General features: G+C 37.4%; 1 protein-coding gene across 12 annotated transcripts in view; it reads right to left on the reverse strand.

Moving 5' to 3' along the window:
* Positions 1 to 24,593, reverse strand: part of GTDC1 (glycosyltransferase like domain containing 1) — a 397,164-nt gene that overhangs the window by 43,925 nt on the left and 328,646 nt on the right. For 11 of the 12 annotated variants that reach the window (XR_006888267.1, XR_006888266.1, XM_046658957.1 and 8 more), the window contains one exon: positions 11,892 to 12,001. The exons of the other annotated variant lie outside the window; for it this stretch is intronic. Coding sequence is in view for 9 of the 11 variants with exons in the window: in XM_046658957.1 (XP_046514913.1) it covers positions 11,892 to 12,001 (110 nt within the window). In the remaining 2 variants the exon portion in view is untranslated. The remainder of the gene's footprint in view (positions 1 to 11,891; positions 12,002 to 24,593) is intronic. 12 annotated transcript variants of the gene reach the window in all.

Consider the following 24,593-nt stretch of genomic DNA (forward strand, 5'->3'; position numbering starts at 1 on the left):
ATCAAGAAGTAATTATTGAACACTAACTATGTCCTTAGTACCAAACTATACCCTAAAAGTTTGCTTTTCCAGAATCAATGTCCCTTTTAAGATATAATAAAATCAACATTATTTTCAGTTGTATTTTTCAATTAATGAAGTTTCTAAAATGAACATCAAGAAACTGACTCGTCAGTTGGTACAACTTTCCTTCTCAACACCATCAGTCTGACATTTTTCATAAGCACTGAACACAGTTAAAACGTACTGTGAAAAAAAACCACACTTGCTAAATTACAGGGAACTTTGTGGGAAATAAAACCTTATCAGAAAATAAAAACAAATCAGAACTCATGATTTTAGTTTAGTGCTAAGAATTTTCACTGAACAAAATAAAATACTACCGTTTGATTTGACGTTCTGATAGAGAAAGTAGAGATGATCTCTTACCCTGTAGGGTTGTCATAGAATTAGAAGAAATGTACATGAAGCACTAGCACAATGCCTGGCACATACTTGGCCCTCAGTCGATAGTAACAATTATGATACGTCAGATACATTACTCTCAGGAGCTTTGCCGTCATAATGATAATTATTGTACAACTACATTTCTTCATCTTCTTACTTTAAAAATGGATAAAAATGAATTGCATTTGCTTTCTTAGATTGGTTTGCTTATGTAAAATTAAAACAAAACAGCATCACGTTGAGAATGTAAAAGATTTTTTGTGAAATTAAAATCTAAATAAACATAATAATCAAAATAGATTAATTGAATACATTCACAGATCAGTAATATTTCTATAATGATTTTGGCAAAAGGCCAGTCAATTTAATTAAATATATACAACAGTTACACCTACTATGTGCAATGCGCTATATTATGGTGTCGTTTACGACTGTGACTAAGGGTTGTGAAATCAATTTAGACCAGCATTAAAACAAATGAAATAGAACAGAAAAAAGAGAAAATATCAGAATGCATGAAATGTAACAAGAATATGCATTCTGTTATGAGTGCTTTATTTTAATTATAAATATGCCTACGCACATGGGTATAGTAGATCACAATGTAAATATATATCTTGGTGTGGGGCATGGTCCAAAGTTTGAAAACACTTCTATATTAGGCTCTTTGGGTCATATGAAGCTGTCTAAAATACAAGCGCCATCCTCAAGAATCTTTTTACTGTCAATGAAGTATGACAAATACATAGCTAAGTATAAACAAAATCCCATGGACATTCAAAGAAGGGAGGTAGTATATCTATTTTAGAGGTCAGGGAAAGAAGTTGAGATGAATCTTGGAAGGTGAGTTGAGCTTTGACAGGTAGAGGAGGAGGGAGGGGCTCTGAGTAGTGACATGTGAGCTATCTTCAGGGAACACCGAGTAATCTAGGCTACAGCCCAGGATAGTCCTGGATAAGGAATGAAGTAAGGCTAGGAAGGTAGCTGAAACCACACAGAGAAATCCAGATCAATGAGGTGTACTTAATTTGATAAGGGCAACAGAGGAGGAGAAGATGAGATACATGGAGTTCATCTTTAGAAAATTTAAGTTAGTAAAGGCTTTTAGGATAGAACAGTGCACAGCTTTAGTCAGCCCAGGAGGTAATGGGACCTAAGTAAGGATGGATTCAGTGAGAAAGGAAAAAGACCCTGAGGGTACCTGGAGTTAAAGAAAGAATGAGACACAATGACAGGACCAAAAATATACACCACAGTGGCTGGAATAATTGCAACCACCTCAATCAATGGTTCTCAACTGTCTGAGGGTGGGGGTTGGGACTGAGAGTGCAGATAGATATCAGAAGGGTGAGGAATAAAATATGTTTTGCAAAAGTATAATTATCATACTTATTGTTTTCCACAATCAAAATTTCAGAAAGTGTCACTATGTGAAATTCTCTTGGAAGTGGGGATATGCACCCCATTTAAAAAGTTGACACACCCTAATCTCCAAAGTCCCTTCTAGTTCCAACCTCTTTTGGATGACTTTATTTTATGGGTGAGTAAACTAAGGCTAAAAGAGGTGACATTGGTTAATCACTGCCTGAGCTGGAACTAGACCCGGAGCCTTCTAATTCCAGGATAGTGTTCTTTCCATTGCACCATGTATTTGTGATTGTTTCCATTTTACAAATGTGACCATTTAGATGAGGAGAGACATAGCTGGAAAAGCTCACCAGTTGGATCCAGATGTTCACTCCCTTTTGTGCTGCTTTTTGTTAGAGACTTCTGTGCTGATAGGCATTGCAGGAAACATGACTTTATAAAATAGGCAGGCTTTCCACCATAGACCCTTTTGGGGGCAAATATTTTGAATATACCACACTCCAAATTATCACCATACACAACTACAGAAATTCCAAAAGATAAAATACCAAAGCAATACACAGAAGCCGTATTCTAAGACCTACTATTTATCAACTATAAGTCATATACACATTTACAGGCTTTTGAAATTAGGGTCTGTTTCTCATTTCCTATTGGTCTATCAATGTTTTGATATTTTCCTATTCATTATCTAACTAATTTATCTATTTCCTTGTGTCTTTCCCAAGTGCACATTTCTCATAAGCTTTGAGGACAATTTATGAACATAAAAGAGCATTTTTTCTCAGTAATATTTTCATAATCATAACTTTTGAGAATAATTTCTTGAGAGATGTTTTGGGAGTTGTATTCTAGAACACACTGTCTTCAGTAGGATGGGTAAATGATCCTGTCTTGAGAGTTGCACTGCATTTTCTGTTTTCAGTAAAAAAGATAAATATTCCATTTACAGAAGCTGCAGGAGTAAACTTCAAGCAGGCCTAAAGTTTAGGCCTGCCAGGGGATGGCAAGTCTGGGAGTGATCATAGGAAAAAGACCAATTCTTACAGGACACACTGAGGAATGGGAGCGAGTTGTAACCAAACACGTGTGTCTAGTGAATCTCCTGAGCCTTTGGGAGAGGAGGGCAGAGGCAGAGTTAATAAACCTTTCCTGAGAAAGGAAAAGAGAGCACCTCAAGTATTGAAGGGGAACCTCACCCTTGTCAGGGTATCGACGAGAGCTGGGCCAGAGGAGCTTGCCCCTCCAACTAGGAGTGCTGCCCACTCCTGCTCCGTGTAGCCATCTCTGCTTCAGAAGTTGTACTCCCTACTCACAAAGCATTTTCCAGTTATACAATGACCCTTTATGGCAGCCAAGTGACAACTGACTATATTGCAGTGTGATATGTGCTTTGCAACTGATGGAACGAATACGGCTGCTCTGAGCAACTAGAAAGGGAGAGAAAGGGAAGGTATAGGACAAGACGCACCATTGGAGTTGGGATTTTGCCAGGTGGAGAAAGGGTATGTGTGAGCTGATGTAGGGGCAGAAGAATTTAAGCAACAAATAACACAAGACAACACAAGACACGGAGGTAAATGCACAGACATACTCAGAAATGGCAAAGAGAACTGGAATTCATGCGAGATTACGTTGGGGTCAGAGTTTGAAGAACTTCGTTTGCTACAATGGAAATTTACGTTCATCCTACAGAAAATCTATGAGACACATTCCTATTATTGTTATACTATTGTGATTCTCTCCTTGGATGGTCTGGGTTTAGAAAGGACACTAATAACAGTAGGTGGATGAATTGAATAGCAAAGTGGCCAGAGGCCTGGAGACTAATCTGAAGCCTTTGCAGGATTCAAGGTCCCAGAAGACAAGGGCAACAACTGGGAAAGGGGCAACAGAAGTGAGAGTGAGGCATGGGAATTATTTCCATGGGATACATTCTCTGATGTGAAATTACTGAGTCAAACAAAGGGGATAGCAACTGACATGGCTTAGGGAAAATAATTTACACTGCCATCACCATATATGCTGACGTTTTCCCATAAGCTGGCCAGCCTTAGTTAGGATATGCCTTTAATTTTTTTTTTTTTTTGATGAGGAACATTGGCCCTGAGCTAACATCTGTTGCCGATCTTCCTATTTTTGCTTGAGGAAGATTGTCCCCAAGCTAACATCTGTGCTCCTCTTCCTCTCTTTTGTATATGGGTTGCTGCCACAGCATGGCTTGATGAGTGGTGTGTAGGTCCATGCCTAGGATCTGAACCCATGAACTGTGGGCCACTGAAGCGGAGAGTGTGAACCTAACCACTCTGCCACCAGGCTGGCCCCAGGATATGCCTTTACTTTTACTGCTTTGTTCAATGTAACTGCTCTCTCATAAATTCTTTGTATTTACACTTATGTCCTTACAAGCAAAACTGAAGACTTTTCCCCCCCAAAATCTGATTTACTATTTATTTCTTTGGCTATCACCATCTCTATTGTCTATTAGCTGTGTGTCTTTGGGCAAGTTATTTAACTCAAGTCTTAGTGACTTTGCCTGTACATAGGGGACAGTAATTGTTCCTATTGAGAGGACTGCTGTGATCTAAAATGAGATACCAGACTAGAAGGCCTAGTCTTGTGGTTGGCAGAGAGTAAGAGTTCAGTACGTTATTGTACTTATAATATGTTGATGCTTTTGCAAACCTTTATCTATAATATATACTAAAAATCTATATTTATCAGAGAATATTTTTTGTTTTTTATTGCATACAAGTTGTTTATTTCACTCAATTTCTTGTTTTCACTAAAAATATTATATTTTAGAGCGGGGATGGGATAAGTATATTAAATTTTGTTGTCCTAAGCTTGTTGGATATTAAATTTATATACAAGTTGGGTTTATTTCTGAATTCTCTATTTTTCCCCATTTCTCTATGTTCATATTTTTGAATCTGTAAAGTACTCTTTTAAAAGTTATCATGTCATACTTGTTCTGAATCTGGCAGGACATGTTTTCCTTCATTATTCCTTTGTAAGTGATTTCTTTGATATTCTGCCCATTTATTTATTTATTTTGTATGATTTTTAGAACTACTCTGTGAAGATATATAAAGTAATATTCTGGCATCTTAATTCAAATCTTGTTAAATTCACAGATTACCTTAAGATTTCTTAATCACCTCAAGATTGTCATCTCTATTACAGTATTCATTCTTTCCTATCAGGAGCATATATGTCTACATTTATTCAAATTTTCCTTACTTCCTCATTATATTTTGTTGTTTTCTTCAGCATAAGATTGAGAGACAGATTTCAGTTTTAAATTAGATTCTTGGGAAACTGAATTCCCCAATAATACTCTTGGGAAAGTGATTGTATGCCTATTTCTCAGAATCATATGAAGATGGTTATGCCTACTGAGAATCTAACTCAGATCCATGCTACTTAAATGGGGCCAATATAAATCTTTTTCCTCAGCTATAAATTGGGGATGTTAATACTTGCTTGGTTATTTAGTCACTAGATTGTTATAAGGTTATGAAATAATGTATTTGAAAGTATTTGAAAATGTTACAGTATAAACAAGGGTATGGTGTAATGAAATGTAATTATAAGAATGTTTCTGCTTCCCAGTTAGTAAGATTCTAGAGGGGAGGAACCACACCTTCTCCTCTTGGTATCCAAAATATGGAGCCAGAGGACAACAGGAACTGAATAAATACTTCTATGTGACAGGGATGAGTAGATAGTGATAAAGTTTTTAAAAAATTAAAAGGAAAAGTAATAGGTTTGGAGAATGGTATAGTCTAGAGAGAATGAGTTTATTCAATCACAGGCACATTTATTTCACCTTGTATATACAACCATCTTATAATTCAACATTGATCAATATATGAATAGCTTTCCTTCTGCCGGCTCCCATTGGAGCAAAATTTTATACCTTTATATTAATGTGATATAAGTTATTTGTGTTCCTAGAATCTTTTTATTATTTCCCCCTTAGTGTAGCTGTTCTGCTGGAAATGAGGTTGTAGGTGGGAGCTGAGTGAAAAGGGAGATGGGAGGGGAAGGAAACGTGATATAATTATCCAACATTTGACTCCAGAGCTAAGGATCAGGAATATGCCAAGATCACAGTAATAACCACTGTCATGCCAGATACTAACCAGAAGCTTTCCACATACTGTTCTTAACCTCAAATTAAAGGTGAACCAGAAAGACTTCTGTCTGCCAAAACTGTAGTGCAGGTTTTTACTTTCCTTGCAAGCTTTCTGGTCACCACTAATGCCTAAAGCTAGAACTCTTTCTCCCACTATGTCTGCTACAGGGAAAGGAGAACCCTGATGTAAGGCTTTAGCTGTTCATAGAAAAACAATTTTGTTTAGAATTATCATTTGTGGGACATTATTAAGTATACAAACACATTCCATTGATTTGATATCTTAAGCATTTGCTTTTTTAAAAACCATCTCAAGAGCTAACTATGTGAACTTGTCATGAAAACTGGCCAAAACTAAAATATTTGCATTGAGAGCTTCTAGGATTTTTGGTTCATTTGTAACATGGAGTCTGACGGATACTTTATGTAAAAGAATGACTTTTCAATTTTCTGGATTAAAAATAATTACAATAATTGCAAGAATGAACTTTTAAGGTTCAGCATCATTAATGTCTTCTTTGGATCCAAAACGCATTAAAGACTCACTCCATATACAAGCTCTGAAGAGAAGTCTGTGAGTCTTATAATAAAATCTGCATAGTAGTTTAGAAAGCACTTTGCCCCAAATTATCTAATTGTGCTGAAACTCTCATTATAACTCACTGAAGTGTACAGGGAAGGTGATTTTCTTCTTATTATTTCTCTTTCTCATCTCTTCCTTTGTATTGCGCAGACGGATTAACTGAGGTTAACCTAGAAAGCTGTAAGACCCAGTCCGAAACTTCATCTTCTGACTTCAATTCCTATAAAGCAGAGTTTCTCAATCTTGGCAGTCTTGACACTTTAAGTTGGATAATTCTTTGCTGTGGGGGTCGTCTTGTGCACTGTAGGATGTTTAGCAGCATCTCTGGCCTCTACCCACTAGACGCCAGTAGCATCCTCCCCCCATCAATTGTATCAACCAAAATATCTCTGGACATTGCCAAATGTCCCCTGGGAGTGTAGGGCAAAAACCACTCCTGATTGACACCAGAAGCTTTCCAAAATGACAAGTCACCTGTAAGTGATAATTAACTCCATTCCCATAGAGACCAACTCAATTTTATATCTGCTCTGCCTTATGGGACATGGTTGCTAGATGCATCTTCCGACACCACCTGGGTTGTCTCCAGCAAGAAACTGTGGGCAATACTCTAATATGTGTTAAGGATTTTTACTCAATCAGGATAGACTCACCCAGATTAAGGCAGACATCTTGCATAGACTTGGTTTTGCCTCTGATGTGCCGCAGATCACAATGCATATTAAAGATCTATGGTGGTCGATAGTGCTGGTCACCAAATATTTCTGTTCTCCCTCATTTTGGACTCAAAGCAGGATTGCATTTCCTGGCCCCCATCATGATTGGACAGTGTCTTGTAACTAGTTTTGGCTAATGAATTGAGTGGAACTCTATGTCACTTTAATGCCATAGTGCTGAAGTGCTAATGGGACAACCTCCTAGCTTTCTCTTCCATCTGGCATGATAACTGGCAATGTTTGAGATGGTGGTTGCTTGGGTCTCTCTGTAAGCTTGGGTCCCTGAGTGACCACAATGAGTAGAATACTACTGCCCACCTGCAATAAACAAATAGCATGAATGAGAAACAAATCTTACGTGTTTTAAGCCATTGAGATTTTAAGGTTGTTAGTTAGCTTAGCATAACTCAGCTTATTCTGACTAATGTAAGAGCTGAAAGATGACCAAAAAAATTGAAAAATATATTTATGTTAAGTCAAGGTCACCCATATTAAACAGAAAATATAATAAAACCACTTAGAACTTCCTTAAGCCTTGGGGTTCTCTATTTCATTCACTATTTCATTCATTCATTTGGAAATCATTTCAATGTAAGTTTCTACATACCTGGTATGGTATGTAAACTGTATTATTCTATTATGCCAAACTCCTTCTTTCATTCATTCAACTAATATTTATTAAACACTAAATATACGCCAAGTATTATTTGGGATATCTTTCCACTTTATATTGTTTTTGACACTTTTCTTATGATGAAGACAGATGGAAGAAAAAGACGGAATTCACTTTAATATCTAAAGAGCGAGGTATTTAGGAAATGAATTTGAGGCTCTGTGTTTCTTTAACTTTATAATTGCAAAGAAATTATCAGAGAAAATGGAGATGATTTCATACAAGTGGTCAGGATTTCCCACCATTATCACCTGCTTTCCTGCTTGTAAAATAGGGATGATTCTGTGGACATGGAGTACAGGCTAAGCAATGGAACTGGAGGCATACTGACCGGGTTTGAAATGTGGCTTCATAACTGAATGGATGGGTGATTTTAGGCAAGTTTCAACCTCTCTGTGCCTTACTTTCCTCAGCTGTAAAGTGGTCATCACAATAGTGCCTAACTAACATGACTGCAGTGAAGAGTAAATGAGGCAAGGCATAAAGGACTTAGAACATTACCTGGAACATGCTAAGTGCTCGAAAAATGTCACTTCTAACATTTTTAAGGAATGTTCTAGTAAGTGATGAATAAAACACTAGAGTGGGACTACAAGTTGCAAATATCACAGAACATGTCTGCTTTATTCACTATTTCATCCTAAACATCTAGCTTAGTGCTTGGCACAAAGTAGATACTTAAAAACACATTTACTGAATCCATAGAGAAGTGAGTATAGATGAGGAGACCGACTCCCAGGCTCTACTCCCAACCTTGCCTCTGTCTACAGCCTGTCTCACCCACTGTGCCCAGCCATGGGAACTTGGGACAGTCACTGCCCTAGATCTCTCTCCTCCTTTATAAAATGAAAGGATGATACAAAAGAGCCATAAAGTATGTAGCTATAACCTAGAATTGATATTCTTAATCCACCACACTTTTCAGAAAAAGGATTATAATTTGAAAATAACATACTTGAAAATAATCAACAGTATGAAGACTCTACAAAGTTACCGGATTAGAGTTTTATTTTCAAAAGAAATTTAATGGAGATTCTTTGCTTCATCAAAAAGGGCAGTAAAACTCATTGGCACCAATGCCATCACTCAGAGATGTGCTAGCTTTCCCTAAAAGCTCTGCAGAGAGAGAAGGAGAATGAAGTCAAATAAAGGGTAATTAATGTACAAATTTGAAACTATGGCTAGATGTTTGCCTGTTTGTTTCTCTTTCTCCTTTTGATCTTGACTCAGGGACACTGTCTTTCAAACAGGGAAGCAAAAACGTTCTTATAATTACAGGCCCGTTAGGAAATCTCTGGATTAGAGACTGGCAAGGTGGCCTCCTAGGAGCACAACCTGGAAAGCTACCAGGCTCATTCCCCCTTTCAACACCTTTTCAACAATTTGGGCTCCTCCTGTGTACAAAGTGAAGTGCTGTAGCCATAAAAAGAGTTGGTTTACATGTGAAATGACAGAGATGGATCAGAAACTTAGGCAGAAAAGAGCCCCAGATGAGACTGGGAATAACAGAAGTGTGCACATAGACAATATGATGCCCCTTCCTGTGGGCTTCCACAGCATTCCCTAATTATTTCACAGCATCCTAGGTACCCGTTAATGATATTTAAGTGTCTCCACAAGGCAGAGCTCCCTGAGGGTGGAGACTGAGTCTTGTTCAGTGTGGAATCCCTCTTCCACAGTGCTCAGTAAGTACATATTAAAATGAAGCCAAACGGAGTAACAAGATTGGACCTGTAACAACCGAGCACTCAGCACTTGGGCCCAAACTGCTCCCCACCCCACTTTCAACCCTCCATACTACTCCAAATAGCTCAGTGTTAATGTGTGGGAGCAGAGACTGTGATCCCAAGAACATGGCCCTTCCGAATAACATCCTAGTCTTCTTTGTAGTTGTGGCCTAACACTACCCAACAGTAAAAGTGGCTAAGAAGCCTTCTGCTTAGAGATGTCCTCCAGCCACTCTTCTCAGTCCGTCCACAAGAACTTCAAAGCCAGCACAAACAAAACTGAACTCACCAGCTTTGCAAATAAGCCGATTTTTTTCTTCCTTCTTTCGCTACAGCCATCCATCTACCAATTCTTTTCTGTTTTCATTGAGAATACGTCGCTCATACAGCCCTCTCACTAATCTCTCAGCCACCACCTCACAGAGTCGCACTTGAATGACCGCTGTGGAGTCTTCCTGTGATGTTGCCTACCTATCACCGCAAGATAAAGCTTCCTAAAGCTTCCTAAAATGAGGAAAATAAAGTTTCCTCATATTTCTTCCCTGTACAAGATGTAGGCTCCTTATTTCTTCCCTTTACCTAATCTACTTTGGTTAGCAAGATCCTCCATACTTTGGACCTACTCTACCTATGTAAGGTAAGTATTACTTACTTATTAAGGTCTGTGTGCAGAATCTCCTATTCTACTTAGATTAGTGACCTCACAGCATTAATCAGTGAAATTGTTCTTTCATTTAAATACAATATTTAAAATGCTTGCTTCTGCATACTTTGCCCATGTCATTTCCCTCTTGGAATATGAATCCTAATCCCTTGGCTATTCAAGTACTGGCTCTTCAATGAACATTCTCCTCTAAGCCATATGTGTCAGTACTAACATATAATTATATTATTTTTTGTTTCATTCTCTTTCCTGTGCTTATGCACAAGTGTTCTCTCTTCAACAAAACTAAAAATTGCTTGAGGACATGGAGTTTACACTATTTTTAACTGTTTATTAATTAAATGTTCATTGAGTTATGCCAGGGTTGTGACAGGTGTTGCACTAGGCTTTGGGGTACAGTGATGAACAAGACAGACATAATCCCCATCCTCATAGCACCTCCATTCTAGTGTATGTGTGCATGTGAGTTGGGGGTAGTGAGATAAAAAATTACACATAATTATATGATTAGAAACTAAGGTAAGCACCATGAAGTAAAAGTATAGGGTGCTGTAAGACCATGATAAAGCTTCAGATTGAAAGAAAATGTCCTTGAGTCAAGATCAAAAGGATAAAATAGAAACAAACAGGCAAACACCTGAAGGTCTAAAGAAGCCTGGTACCTTACAGGAACTGAGAAAAGGTTGCTATCCATAAGTGCAGAGGGTAGAAGATGAGCCATATCAGATGAGGTTACTGAGGTACAGGCTGGGTGCTAGTTCCTAGCTGTGTACCAGAATCGAGAAGTACTTGCTAAGGGAGGGTAAACTTAAGTGGGCCTTAAGAGTCATAACGCACGATGGCAGGGGTCATTACTGAACTTTTGTTGTCTGTGTTTTTAGAGTTAAAAAAAAAATGCCAATGACCCAAAGTTTAAAAAATATGAACACTTAAGTGCTTATGAATGGAGTCAGGATGTTCATCTTACTGACCCAAACATGCCTAGTAAGGATGCAGCGCAAAGGAAATGGCTCTGAAAAGGCTCAATGTGACAGTAAGAATGACAAGACCTGCTGTTATCAGCTTCAGATTTTTGTTTATCTTCTCAAATTCAATAAAAAAGGCATGAACCAATGACAACTACGATGTGGACTGTGGTCTACTCCACACAACAAGTTTGATGGCAAAACGCTTTAAACAGGCCACCTAACGGATGGTAATGTACTTCAGCCGTTACCAATGTGAGCAGAACTCAAACCAGTGACCCCAGAGGTGAGAGGCTGTATATCCAATTACAAATTCCCACTTTCCATAAGTGTTAAGATGCCTAAAGCAATATATTTTATTTACATCAAGATGCATTGTATAAACTATATTTGATAAAAGAGATGACTTCATGTTCTCAACTTAAGTCAAAGAATGCTTACTTAAGTATTTTTTTAATTGAATCACACTTTAATGCCATCGTATAATCTTTTGGTTAACAGCGCTCATCTTGGTTATTCTAACAAAGGGAAACATGGAAATTAATATTTAAGTTGTAGAGCTTATGTCATCTATAAAAGTATACATTAGAAAATCTAAAAGAGATACCTGGGACATCTGTGAAGGTTTCTCCAAGGACAGATACGTGGAAATTGAGTCCTAAGTCCTTAAGATGCATTAATACCTTAAAAAAAGTCTCTGGATCTTTATCATGCTCCCTGGAAATAAACACACAAAAAATAACTTGTGATACCTCAGGGTATGTGTGAGGAAAAGGGTTTTCACTTCTTGCAGTATCAATTCTTTTCGTGGTCTATTTTGAGTTAGGGGAGATTCTGGCATCCAGGAAGAGATTTTCTCCTATAACCTTGTAGCATCAGCATTGAGTGTTTTTGTAAACATAAATTCTCTCTCATGGATCAAAACTCAGTCCAGTTGAAGTCTTAAGGCTCCGTAGCCTTCTATTAAAGGAGAAATCTATCGTGTTTTTCACAATTTTTTGTTAAACTATAGAAAGTCTAGTGTATTTTTCTTTCTCTTTAAATCGTTAATTTTCCACTTAACCCAAGTTTCCAACCAAAGAAAAGACTAGTCTTCAAAAGATGATTCTCTACTGATCATGAGAATGTAACGAAGATGCTTTTCATTTCCATGAGTCAGAATACCTTTCTCTCACATTTACTGAGCCCCTTTGTGCCCAGAAGGAACACACAATTTAGAGAGTGAGATTACAGACTCTCTCACTCATCTCTCATTTTAAATAATTGAATGGAGAATTATAAACACATCAAAAGGAGTAGGCTCGAGCCTAAGTCCACTGAATATTAGCTTAGGAGTGGAGGTTAGTCGATATATAAAAGAATAGTAATAAAGATAATTCTTTCATTTAGTAGGCACTTTTGAAAACCATGGATTATTTTTGTTTGTTTAGCTTGTCAGTCTTTCTTTGTAATGACAGAATGAGAAGTTAAAGGACACTAAAAAAAAATTCACTAATTCAAGAAATCACATTAAAATGGAATGAGTTATTTTTTACATTCTAAGGTGTGAATATTTCAGTATTTCTTGTATTCAATTACACTGTTTTAAATTATGTTATTTCAGACAGATGTGGACCAGATGTCTTCAAATTATTTGTTTTTTATTTATAATTCAGAATTTTAACTTATTTTCTATATTACAGAGAAATAGTTATATATCAGCAATTGAATTCCTCATTTACCAACTAATTATGTAAAATAAATCTGTAAATTGATCAAACTGCTATACGAAATATGAAAATTACATCATTCAGGAAATCTCATGAAAAATGACATCTGCAACCCTCAATGTGTTAATTCACAATTCAGTCAATATTTTCAGTATCAAGAATTAAAACAAATGCATCTTCTGATTAACATTTTAAAACGGCACTTATAATCTCATGGAAGTGTAAAATCTTATCGAATTAAGAGTTCCGCAACAATTTATTTTAAGCTCTGTATCTCTCAGTTTGATCTACTTTAAATAATAAAGAACGCAACAGGAAAATGCTCATTGCTTTTTAAGATGACGTGCATTACATACGTGTACCATTGGGAATTTTTTGGATAGTTCTTATATATACTACTGCTGTGGGCAAGAACAAAGACTGAAAACAGTTTGAAAGTAAGGAATATGCCGTACCTTAACCATATCAATCAAATTGCTGCCACCTAATCTGTAATATGTTCTTTTAGTCTGATTCTCTTGGAAATACTTAGATGAAAAGAATGGAAACAATATAACATCATATATCTTAAAGAGTGAGTAACACTAAAGGGAAATCTAGCCACTCAGTTCTCTAAATTTTTCATTTTGAGTTCCAAAAATTCTGGCTAGAGATCCCCAAGAGAATATCTATTCTAAATATGTCCTGCTGTTTGTTTGTTTGTTTCGTATTAAAGTAAAAGTAGACGCTGTTTGGGGTTGGGAGGAGGTTTAATTAGGTAGAAGCTGAAGTTCTTAAAACATTCCACTGTGAGTATTTTCAAAGCAGTAGGCTTTATGAACCCACAATTTCAGTGTTTCTATACAAGATAAACACATTACAATCCTACTGTATTCTTTACATATTTTTTATAGGTGGACAAAAGCTTTCATATTCAATAGTCACTTTGCATAAGCACATAAAAGAGATTTGTATGAATCCCCTCTCTTTTTGTTTAAACTATAATATATGGATGAATGTAAGGTGAGATTTTTCTTCCCCCAAATTATCCTTCAGAAAAAGAAGCATTTTATACTAAAGTCCTTATAAAGTCTCATAATACCAGGCACTCTCTCAACTACTTTATTTTGTTTAGGGAAGTTGAATTAATCTGAAACAATGTCAACTGATGAGAGTTTTGGATGGTTTTAACAGTCATTCACTTGATGGGACTGGTAAAAACAGAAGCAAAGGAATTTAATACTGACTTAGTAATTATTTTGGGAGACATGACCTAATAATTTGAAGTATTGGATGCTGTTGAAAACAAGTATTTTAAAGATCACTAAAAAAAGTAATAGAGTAAGTGGTTACTGGAGATCATGAGTAGTAAGTGGGTTTTTAATAGCTGGGGAGAAGATTTCCAGGGAGGGCATCACACACAGTTTCACTAGTCTTGCACCCCAAACTGCTCAGACTGCACTCCAGATGACAGGTGGTGGAAACACGCCAGCTGCCTGAAAAGGTGGCACCATTCTGATGTGAAGACTGCATGGGAGGGGGAGTTAAACTAAAACTGCTTCTGAAATATAAGGGTAGGAAAAGAGCAATGCTTCTAAAAATATTCTACATGATATGGCTTTAAAGTATTATTTATATCGACATTAGTAGATAACATATTATAAGTAGACACATGATTATTTCATCTATGTCCCTGAAAGTTTTACAGTCAATTTAGCTGAAAATTTTTCTCGGTTTTCTCTTTAAAAAAATGGGAAATTGCTTAACAATCAGACAATCATTAAAGCTGTGCACAAATATTTAGCCACAGCCATATATCAAGCTCGGATGACATTCAGTGGCAGAGCTCAATATATTTTGCCGATCGAGGAACTCATTCCAAATATCCAGTGGCTCATCCATGGATCTTATCCCAGCACCCGTGATACTAATGAACCCATTCAGCAGAATATGTGAATCTGTCTTAAATTCCTTTTTAAGAAATCTAACGTGAAGCTCTCGTACTTATGATTTTAGCATAAAGCATTAAATATAGAATGGGGATTTAAAAATAATATGTAGAGTGCCCCTTTCTGCCAACAGCCATCAAGATTTAACATATATTTAATAATACATTCAATTTTCGATATCCATACTTATAGACTCACAGGCTCCTAAACACTCTTCTGCTCTCATCCATTGCTGGTAGGAAAGTAAAGTGAAACAATATTTTAGAGGGCAATTTGGTAACGTACATGATAAGCCTTAAATGTATATAAGTTTTGCCCCAGTAATTTCAATTTTAGAAAAGTTACCCTAAAAAACAATTAAAAAGGTGCATGGAAGTTCTGCTAGACTATGTCCATAACAGCATTGTTTATAATGTTAATCATCTGTAAACAACCTAATAGGATGATAAGGAAATATATTTTGACACATACGTATGATGTAATATCATGAGGCTACTAAAAATAATGTTGTAGAGGTTTTTTTTGAGGCAGTTCAGCCCTGAGCTAACATCTGCCAATCCTCCTCTTTTTGCTGAGGAAGACTGGCCCTGAGCTAACATCCGTGCCCATTTTCCTCTACTTTATATGTGGGATGCCTGCCACGGCATGGCTTGATGAGTGGTGCCATGTCCACACCTGGGATCTGAACTAGCAAACTCCGGGCCACCGAAGCGGAATGTTCGAACTTAACCACTGCACTGCCAGGCCGGCCCTGAGGAATATTTTTTGACATGGAAAAATACTCAAGAAATACTGTCAAGTAAAAGGGAGTGACAGAGTAGTAACGTATTATATGATCTGTTTTGGTAAGACAAATGGATGCATGTGCCTAAGAAAAAAGTTTGGGATGAACTATACCAAAATGTTAACAGGATTTATCTCCAGGGATTGCATTACAAACGTTCTTTTTTTGGTATGTTTTCTCTAATAGAGGTTTTTTAATAGAAATCATTTTAATGCTTTTAAGGAACCCCCCGAACATCCTGCCATAAAATTGTATTCATAGGATTTTTGCTTCACTCTATAATAGTTTTAGTATTTAAAGCAGCAGAATTCCACATTTCCTGTGACCCCTCTACATATGACAGCTGCCCATCAAACAAACGTGATTCATCACAAAACATTCCAGAAGATGAGTCAGAGTCCAAGCTTCCCAACAATTCCCACACTCTTGACTAGGTAAGAATGAAACAGTCTGGCTGGGAACTCATTCCTCCGCAGCCCAACTATGGCAGAAGAGACCAGCGCAGAAATATTTCAGGCTTACTGGAAGCAGCAGATATAGCAAGAACAGCTTTTATTCCCAAATATTATTCAGAACATTTGAAAAGCATAAACTGTTTCCATGTGTTTTTTCTTCCTATATCTGTTCTCTCTCTGTTGCCTTTCCCATTTAGTTTTTTAGAGCTAAATTTCTTCTTATTCCTCACTTAACATTCATTCAGTAAATATTTATTGAGGATTTCTAAGTTCTCCATACTTGTCACTTATACCAAACTGTTACTCTTTCCTATTTTCCCATATAACTTTATACTTATTGAATACAATCTCTTTGATCCAGTTCCTTGCCTTGCCTGGGCAGAAACCTGGCTCTTTACAGATGCCATAGCTTTCCTTAGCAGCATGTCGCTCTGGATTGAGAGCTCCATGAAGGTAAGATAAACCCTGTCTGTTTTGTTCACTACTAAGTACCCAGTGCCTCATCAAGTAGTGGTAGACAATACTCGTGTTTATCAATATCCAGGTCTTCTCTCCTGGGCACACAGAAGACTCCACGTTCATCCCCTTGTATTAGAGGAGGCCACAGGACTAGTTCTGGCCAATCCATTGCAAGCTGACTGATGCGTGTCACTTCCAGGTAGCAGGACCCAAGCAGTTCTGGATAGCACTTTCCCTGCCACAGTGATCCTTGGTGAAGTCTTGTGCTAAGATGCTTAGGTTAACAGAGTGAAGCAGTCTGGAGCGCCACATGGAAGAGAGCTGTCTTGTAAAGCCATCTCAACACGCAGCAGACTTTGAGTTAGTGAGAACAGTAAATTTTTGTTGTGTTTAAGCAAATGAGATTTGGCGGGGGAGAACAGGGTCTTCATTATTGCAGTATGATGTGGCCTATGCTGACTAATTAGCTGCTCTAAAAAGATTTGTTGAATAAATGAAGGTGTTGGTAAAAGGAATTACATTTATAGAGTTCCTGCTATATTCAGGACCCGATACTAGGCACCTGATCATAGTCTTACTTAAGTCTCTTAACCAAGTAGTCATACAAATATAATTATTCCTTCCTTTAAGGTGAGTCTGCATTTTAAATCATGTTTCATCACTACTACGTCATATTCTTTCTGCAGTCTTTGATTTTGTTATTTCTTTCTTCTTACGTATAATGAGAAGAAAAAGAGAGTTGTTACCTTTAGTCCACGGTTTTGTTTCCAGACCATCAAACCATGGACATTCCTTAGATTCTTGTTACTTGAGGTTAAAACCCATTGGAAAAGAGATGGCAATAAGAATATGGGGAGGGGGCTGGCCCCGTGGCCCAGTGGTTGAGTTCGTGCGCTCTGCTGCAGGCGGCCCAGTGTTTCGCTGGTTCGAATCCTGGGCGCGGACATGGCACTGCTCATCAAACCACGCTGAGGCAGCGTCCCACATACCACAACTAGAAGGACCCACAACGAAGAATGTACAACTATGTACTGGGGGGCTTTGGGGAGAAAAAGGAAAAAAAATAAAATCTTAAAAAAAAAAAAGAATATGGGGAAGTAATGTGAAATTATGACCTCTTCAACACCATGATTTCAAACTTCTTCACCTTCCTGAGACCCTGCTAACCTCCATCTTTATTTTCTCATTATGAAGCACCACCTTGCTGCCAAATTCAGTGATGTGTTCCTTATTCATAAACATTTACCACTCTGTGTTGGTTATGAACATTTACTTCTGTACTATCCTGTCTAGGGCCGTAAACTCTTCAGTCCCCTCTACATGCCTGACATATCCATGACCAGTTCTGGTTTCCCTCCACATATGTTCCTTCTCAAATGGTGCTTTGAATAGAATTCAGTCAATAGTCTTATTAGCCACCAACTTCTCTCTCTCTCTCTTTCTTGAATACTACCAGTGCCTCTCTTTCTCTGACTCCACCAGCCCTCCCCAACATTTACTTATAGTTGACCAAGACCAAGACTATCCACTGTGTCTTTCTCTGAATATTGTTCATACTGCATTCTGCCCTTTAACTTTACTTTTAGAGGAAGAGTGAAAGGTACAGTTCAGAGAAATGTGGCTCTGACACTGACCAGAAGTATGACAATACGTATGTTACATAATTTCATGCAGCCTCAGTTTCTTCATCCTTAAAATGGTAGAAAAATAATACCTACATTTAAAAAGTTTGTTATTAGAAATGAAGAAGTGCCTGGCACCCTGCAGGTACATAATAAACTCTCATTCCCTTCATCTTTTGTATTTGTGGTATTATTTTAGAAATTTTAACCAATGTATTCTCTCTCTCCTCCTCCCCCATAATATTCAAGATGCTAAGATGTCTAATGTTCACAGCTTCAGGAATGGCTTGGGCCAGGGAAAATTTCCCAACCCCCCCAAAAAAGGGGGGCTGTCATCTTGGTTGATTATGGAAGCAAAAACCCTTGTAGAAATGGTGAGGAGTTCAGACAGGTACAAATATTTAAGCAAAATTCCATGAGAGTGTAGCATACATCCTCCCGAGCCATGTTGCTGCTCTACCTCTAGATAAGAAACATGAAGAACAGATGGAGAAGAGTTGAGAACAGAACTCTGATACTCCCAGAGGCTATGCACTATGCTTCCTGGGTTAGAAGCCTACAGAAGGAGCATGACTCCAGAGAGTGAATGTCTGAGTGTATGGTTCTAGGCAGACAGTACTGGGGACATTCCTGAGAGATTCTTGAGCCATGGTAGGCGTAAAAGTGGAACTATGGTTTCTGTAAATGTCATGGAAGAATCACAGAGCAGCTGGCAGACAGACAGAAGCAAGGGATCCCTCCGCAGTGGCCTGTGAGGAATGGGGACCAGGAAAATGGAAGATAGAGAATCTTGAACTGCCTGAGCTTTCTATTACCATATTGAAATGGGCCATTGAATAGAAATTAAGTTATAGAAAAATAAAATTCTAATTTATGCATATCAGGGTTTCATGCCATCTGCACATTCATATTCTCATCTTTCCTTTTAATAGCAGAGCGAGAGATGTCTGCCTTTCAAAATTCAAAGTCTATTAGAGCTCTAGATTGTCTACCTTGCCTCTTGTTGAGATCTGGGTTCTCAAATTCAGTTTCCTTCCTAAAGCTTGTGATCCTATTCTTATGCCACAATTTCTTCAGTGATGTCTTTGGCATTTTTAAGTTATCCCTTTTACGTGACAACATTTCTTAACAACAATATTTCCAATAACATACTATTTCTAGGTGACTTTTGACTGATCACTTCATCTAAGAACTTTAGCTACATCCCTCCTTTCTTAGCTCCTGTGTTTTCCCTACTACCTTGGTCCATTCTTGCATTCTCTTCGATGAAAATGCTCTTTAACAGTATCAATTTCCACCTCATCCTCATTCCTTCTCATGCTTCTTAGGTTTTCTCCTACTTTTGAGACCACTGACCATACTCTGCTTTCTTAGAAACGATCCTTGCTTGTTTTCCAGTCTATTTAGACTACAACCTAATGACCTTCTCCTCTATTAAATCTTCCCAGTCATTCCATCCAGAAGGCCACCCTGTGAAAACCATATTCAAAGAATCACTTTTTCCCACTAGATCTCACAACATGATTTCCTTTTCAATCTACCACTGCTAAAAGCTTAGCCCCCCCCCCCCCCCCCCGCAGGTTGTTTCTCTTCAATGATTTCCACCCTTTCTGGATACTGTATACAGTAATTTCATTCAGCCGTCTAACTTGCCAATAAGCTTTCTATCTCTGCAGCTCTGGACAGCAAGCTAGTCGACATCCATGCTTCAAAGAACCGGTAGGCCATGAAGCGTCTTAATTAAGATGAATTGAGTCTTCCCCACCCTTGGGATGCTACTTAAGTGGCAGCCACTGTTCCATATACTTTTAAACCATCGTAATGTATGTAATTACTTCCTCTCAGACCTGGGAGGTTCTATGGAACTCTTTCCTCAGTACATTTCCCCAATGCATTATTGTCTTTCTATTTCCCTCTGTAATAAAGTTTCTCCTTGTCAAATGTGGTGATTGGATCCGTAATTTGATACTGACTAACCACTTAAGACTTTCTTTGGATTATAACATTTCCCTCCAAGAGATATGTAGGAAAGACATTCAAAACTGCTTGCTAGTTATCCTGGGAGCTACCCCTGCAAGTCACCTCTTACAGTTAAAAACTTCTCCCAGGGTCTAGTAGTACAGGAAACTCTGTGATGTCCCTGGGAATTACATCTACCTCTTAGATAGGAAGATGTATGATTCTTGTTTCCTGTTTTACCTAGACAGCCAGGAAGCTTACAGTCAGGTTTTAAGTGCTCAGTCTCAGCAAATATCAGATGGAAATAAATATACTGAAAAATACAGTAAGGGAAACAAAAAAACTCACTGGATGGGCTCAACAGTAGACAGGGTATAGCAGAGGATGGGATCAATGATCTTGAAATCTACAGAATTTACCCAATGTGAACAACAGAGAGAAAACAGACAAAAAAGTTTAAAAAATATGAAAGAACTAAAGCTCAGGGACCTGTGAGACAAGAACAGAAGATCCAACGTTTGTATCATCAGAGTCCCAGAAGGAGACTCTGTATTATTTCTTACAACTGCATCTGAATCTACATCTATTTCAAGACAAATTTCAATTGTAAAATATTCATGTCCATTGTAATAAAATACAAATAATTCAGGAATATATGGAGTCAGCACTGAAAACCCCTGTTCTTCACCTCTCCTGGTTCTACTCTTTCGATGTAATGACGACTAACAACTGTTTGGTGAGTAGGCTTCCTGACATATTTCTATGCATATGCAAACATATATATTTGTGAGTGTATTTTTTACATATAGCTTCTTTATTTTATAAATATGAGATCAGTACCATTCTGTGCTTTGCATTTTCATTAAATGCATAATAGACATCTATCTACATCAATGTATATAGATACTTCATTTTAAAATAGTTATATAATATTTCATAATTTTTAAGAAAATTCTCCCACTAATGGACATTTAAGTTGTTTCCAATTTTTTGATGTTTCAAATAATACTAAAGCAACATCTACTTCTCTTTGTCATATTCAAATTTCTCTTTTGTAGGATTGTTTTGTTTTTAAAAGAGAGGGTTTTTTTGCTAGGAAAGATTTGCTCTGAGCTAACATCTGTTGCCAATCTTCCTCTCTTTTATTTTTTCCCTAAAGCCCCAGTACATAGTTGTATATTTTAGTTGTGAGTCCTTCTAGTTCTTCCATGTGAGTGACCGCCACAGCATGGCTACTGACAGACGAGTGGTGTGGTTCCATGCTCAGGAACCAAATCTGGGCCACCGAAGTGGAGCGCACCGAACTTTAACTCCCAGGTCATCAGGGCTGGCTCTCTTTTGTAGGATTCTTCATTCATTCTTGTTTCTCCTCCTATCCTGCAAATGTAGCCCTTTTACAACGTACACTCTCCTTTTGGAACTAGCCTACTTTCAAAGTTTTACCTCCTCAGTCTTGCTGTGTTCTAAGTTCCACGAAGGCAGAGTTCATGCCTTTGTTTACCCTCTACTCCCCATGTCTAGCACAAGGCCTGGCATATAGTAAAAAAATTATTAAATTGAACTGACTCTAAATCTGGCTTTTCCAGTGAAAACTCATCTATAATATTTAAAAATTAAATTGCTGCCCCCATCAAACATAGCACTAATAACCAAGCTCCTCTCTAGTGTTGACATGTCTTTATTCTCCCAATATTCCAATATCTCAAGCCTGACACATTTCCAACCACAAGGAAGCTGCTTCCAAGCTTGTCCTGTCAATCAACTTATTAGCAATCTTACCATTTCTTCCTAAACAAATAATTAAGGATTGGCTTGATAATTTTCATTTTTATAGTACAGCGTTATCACTTCATACCTTGATAACACCACTGAGCTTCAGAGTCTCCTTTTGCCACTTTAGCTTCCAAAAAACTGATACATTATCCTCTTCTACATGATTTTCCTTAGATATCTCTTCTCTGAAATGTACACTAACTAGAGACCATTAAATTGAAATTAGGCTACCCTATCCAACATTCAAATATTTCCATCAACCATTTACCCCTACTATTCCAGCACATGAGTGTTGATACTCATGCTCATTTTTATCCTCTCCCGTTCTCTCTGCTGTTTTCAGTGCACAGCTCTTGTGCCTACAATTCGTCTTTTTTGAGGAAGATCAGCCCTGAGCTAACATCTACTGCCAATCCTCCTCTTTTTGCTGAGGAAGACTGGCCCTGAGCTAACATCCATGCCCATCTTCCTCTACTTTATATGCAGGACGCCTACCACAGCATGGCTGGCCAAGCGGTGCCATGTCAGCACCCAGGATCCGAACCAGCGAACCCCGGGCCGTTGAAGTGGGACATGCACACTTAACTGCTGCGCCACCAGGCTGGCCCTAGCCTACAGTTCTTCAGTGTGGAACACACCCTACCCTTCTCTCTGCCACTCCTTCTCCATTGCCTCTTTTACTGACTTTGAATTTCCTGTTATAAGCAGTCTTCCCTGTGAAATCCCATCTCACTCTGAATCACTCTTGCACTACCATTCATATGCCACTGATGATTTCATGACTGTGTTCTATTACATTAGTTCATATTTATTTGTATGTTGTTCCTTTTAATTGGTCTGAAAGCCCCACAACATCAGAGAAACTCTGACTCCAGAAGTTGGTGGGCACTCAATGTATGACTTTAGAATGAATGAATGATGGTTCTGTCAGGGATGAATAGAGACAGTTATATTTTTAAAACTATGGTAGGATAGGTCTGTGAAATGACATGAAGGATTATGTTTTTTTTCTTCTTAAGGGAGAATTAAACATGGTCTGGATTATTAGATGGCTTTCACTGAAATGGATTTCAACTCTTAATAACAGGTTTTCATATTCAGTTGTGGACATTTTGTCACATCCAGAAATGACAAAGTCTTCAATCATATGGGGAAAAAAACCTTAATTTGAAGAAAAAAATCTACTCCAAAACTTCCTTCTGATTTAAAACAATGTTAAAATAGAAATAGCCAGAGTGATTCATAAGAGATCCCTCCAATGGGGAGAAAAATGCTAAAATTCTGTCCATTTTATATATTTTGTCTTGTTTCTAGACCCAAATGAGACTGCTGTGTTTTTTGGCTGACACAGAGATCTCCTAGAAGAGACAGTCTCCCTTAGTCAGCAGCAACTGCTAAGCATACCAGATTGTCATGGCAATGATTGTGGAAAAGGAGGAACACAATATGGAATGTCTGTTCTGTAAAGACCTGCTCAAAATGATGTGTCTTGTTGCTACATATGTTGCATTTTTTCATTTTACAAACAGTATTAATTATGTACCTCTTCTCTTCTCTTACATTCTTATAAATGGAATAAATCTGTATTATTCTACTTAGTCCCTTTCATGAAACCATAAAGGAAAAAAGTTCAGCCCCAAACCTCATTACTCCAGTCTTTTGTTGCTATTATTTAAAGTTATTAAGAACTAATCACATTAGGTACCAAAGGTAGACTAATTATTCATATGGAATAGAATAAGAGATTCTGAATATTGTAATAACATCACATGCTATAAAAATTAACTATATCGCTTATGAAAAGATTCTCCAGAATGAGAAGCCTCTTGAACCAAAGTCTTAATTAATTAAATATACTTACTGCGGGTGGGTATCAGAGCAATTTATTTCTGGTAAAGAATGGATACCAAAGAATAGTCAACTATTTTAGATAGTGTATTTGGTGAGAGATCATTTTGACTAAACACTTTGCTTTACAGGTATATGTAAACCCAAAAGAAGAAAAGAAGACGTTTATCGAAAAGCTAACAGTAATCAATTCATTTATGACTATAGTTCCAAAGGTAAGTTTTCTGAGAATAAATGAAGTAAAGTAGCTTACATGGACAACAGAGCCTAGTAGAAGTAGAGTTAAAATCCTAGTTCTGATATTTACTAGCTATAATCCAGGGAAACTACCAAACCAATCTAAGATTTAATTTCCTCATCTGTAACATTCTGGCTAATAACACTCACTTCCAAGAGCTATTGAGGGGATTAAGTGAGAAGATGGATATGAAACAATTTGCAGTGCCTGGAAACAGAAAATACACAGTGAAGGATGGCTGTTATTATTATTATTATTTTAATTATTATTATAATTATCATTGTTTTATTCTTCAATTACAGAACTGGAAATTTAAGAATATTCTCATGAGTTTAATAGCCACCATAATTGGACAAAAAATAAAGTTTGCTATACTTTATAATTAGTTATTTATAGTAAGCAGAATGTGTCATCATGGAGCTTCCAATGTTTACCTTGATAATTACACAGAGGCACCTAAAGTGTCAACTGTGTTACATATGCAAATAACATAGTGAGCACTCAATAAATGGCAGGTATTATTTACAAGATAGA

This window comes from Equus quagga, chromosome 4 (assembly GCF_021613505.1).
Source record: "Equus quagga isolate Etosha38 chromosome 4, UCLA_HA_Equagga_1.0, whole genome shotgun sequence".
Taxonomy (NCBI): domain Eukaryota; kingdom Metazoa; phylum Chordata; class Mammalia; order Perissodactyla; family Equidae; genus Equus; species Equus quagga.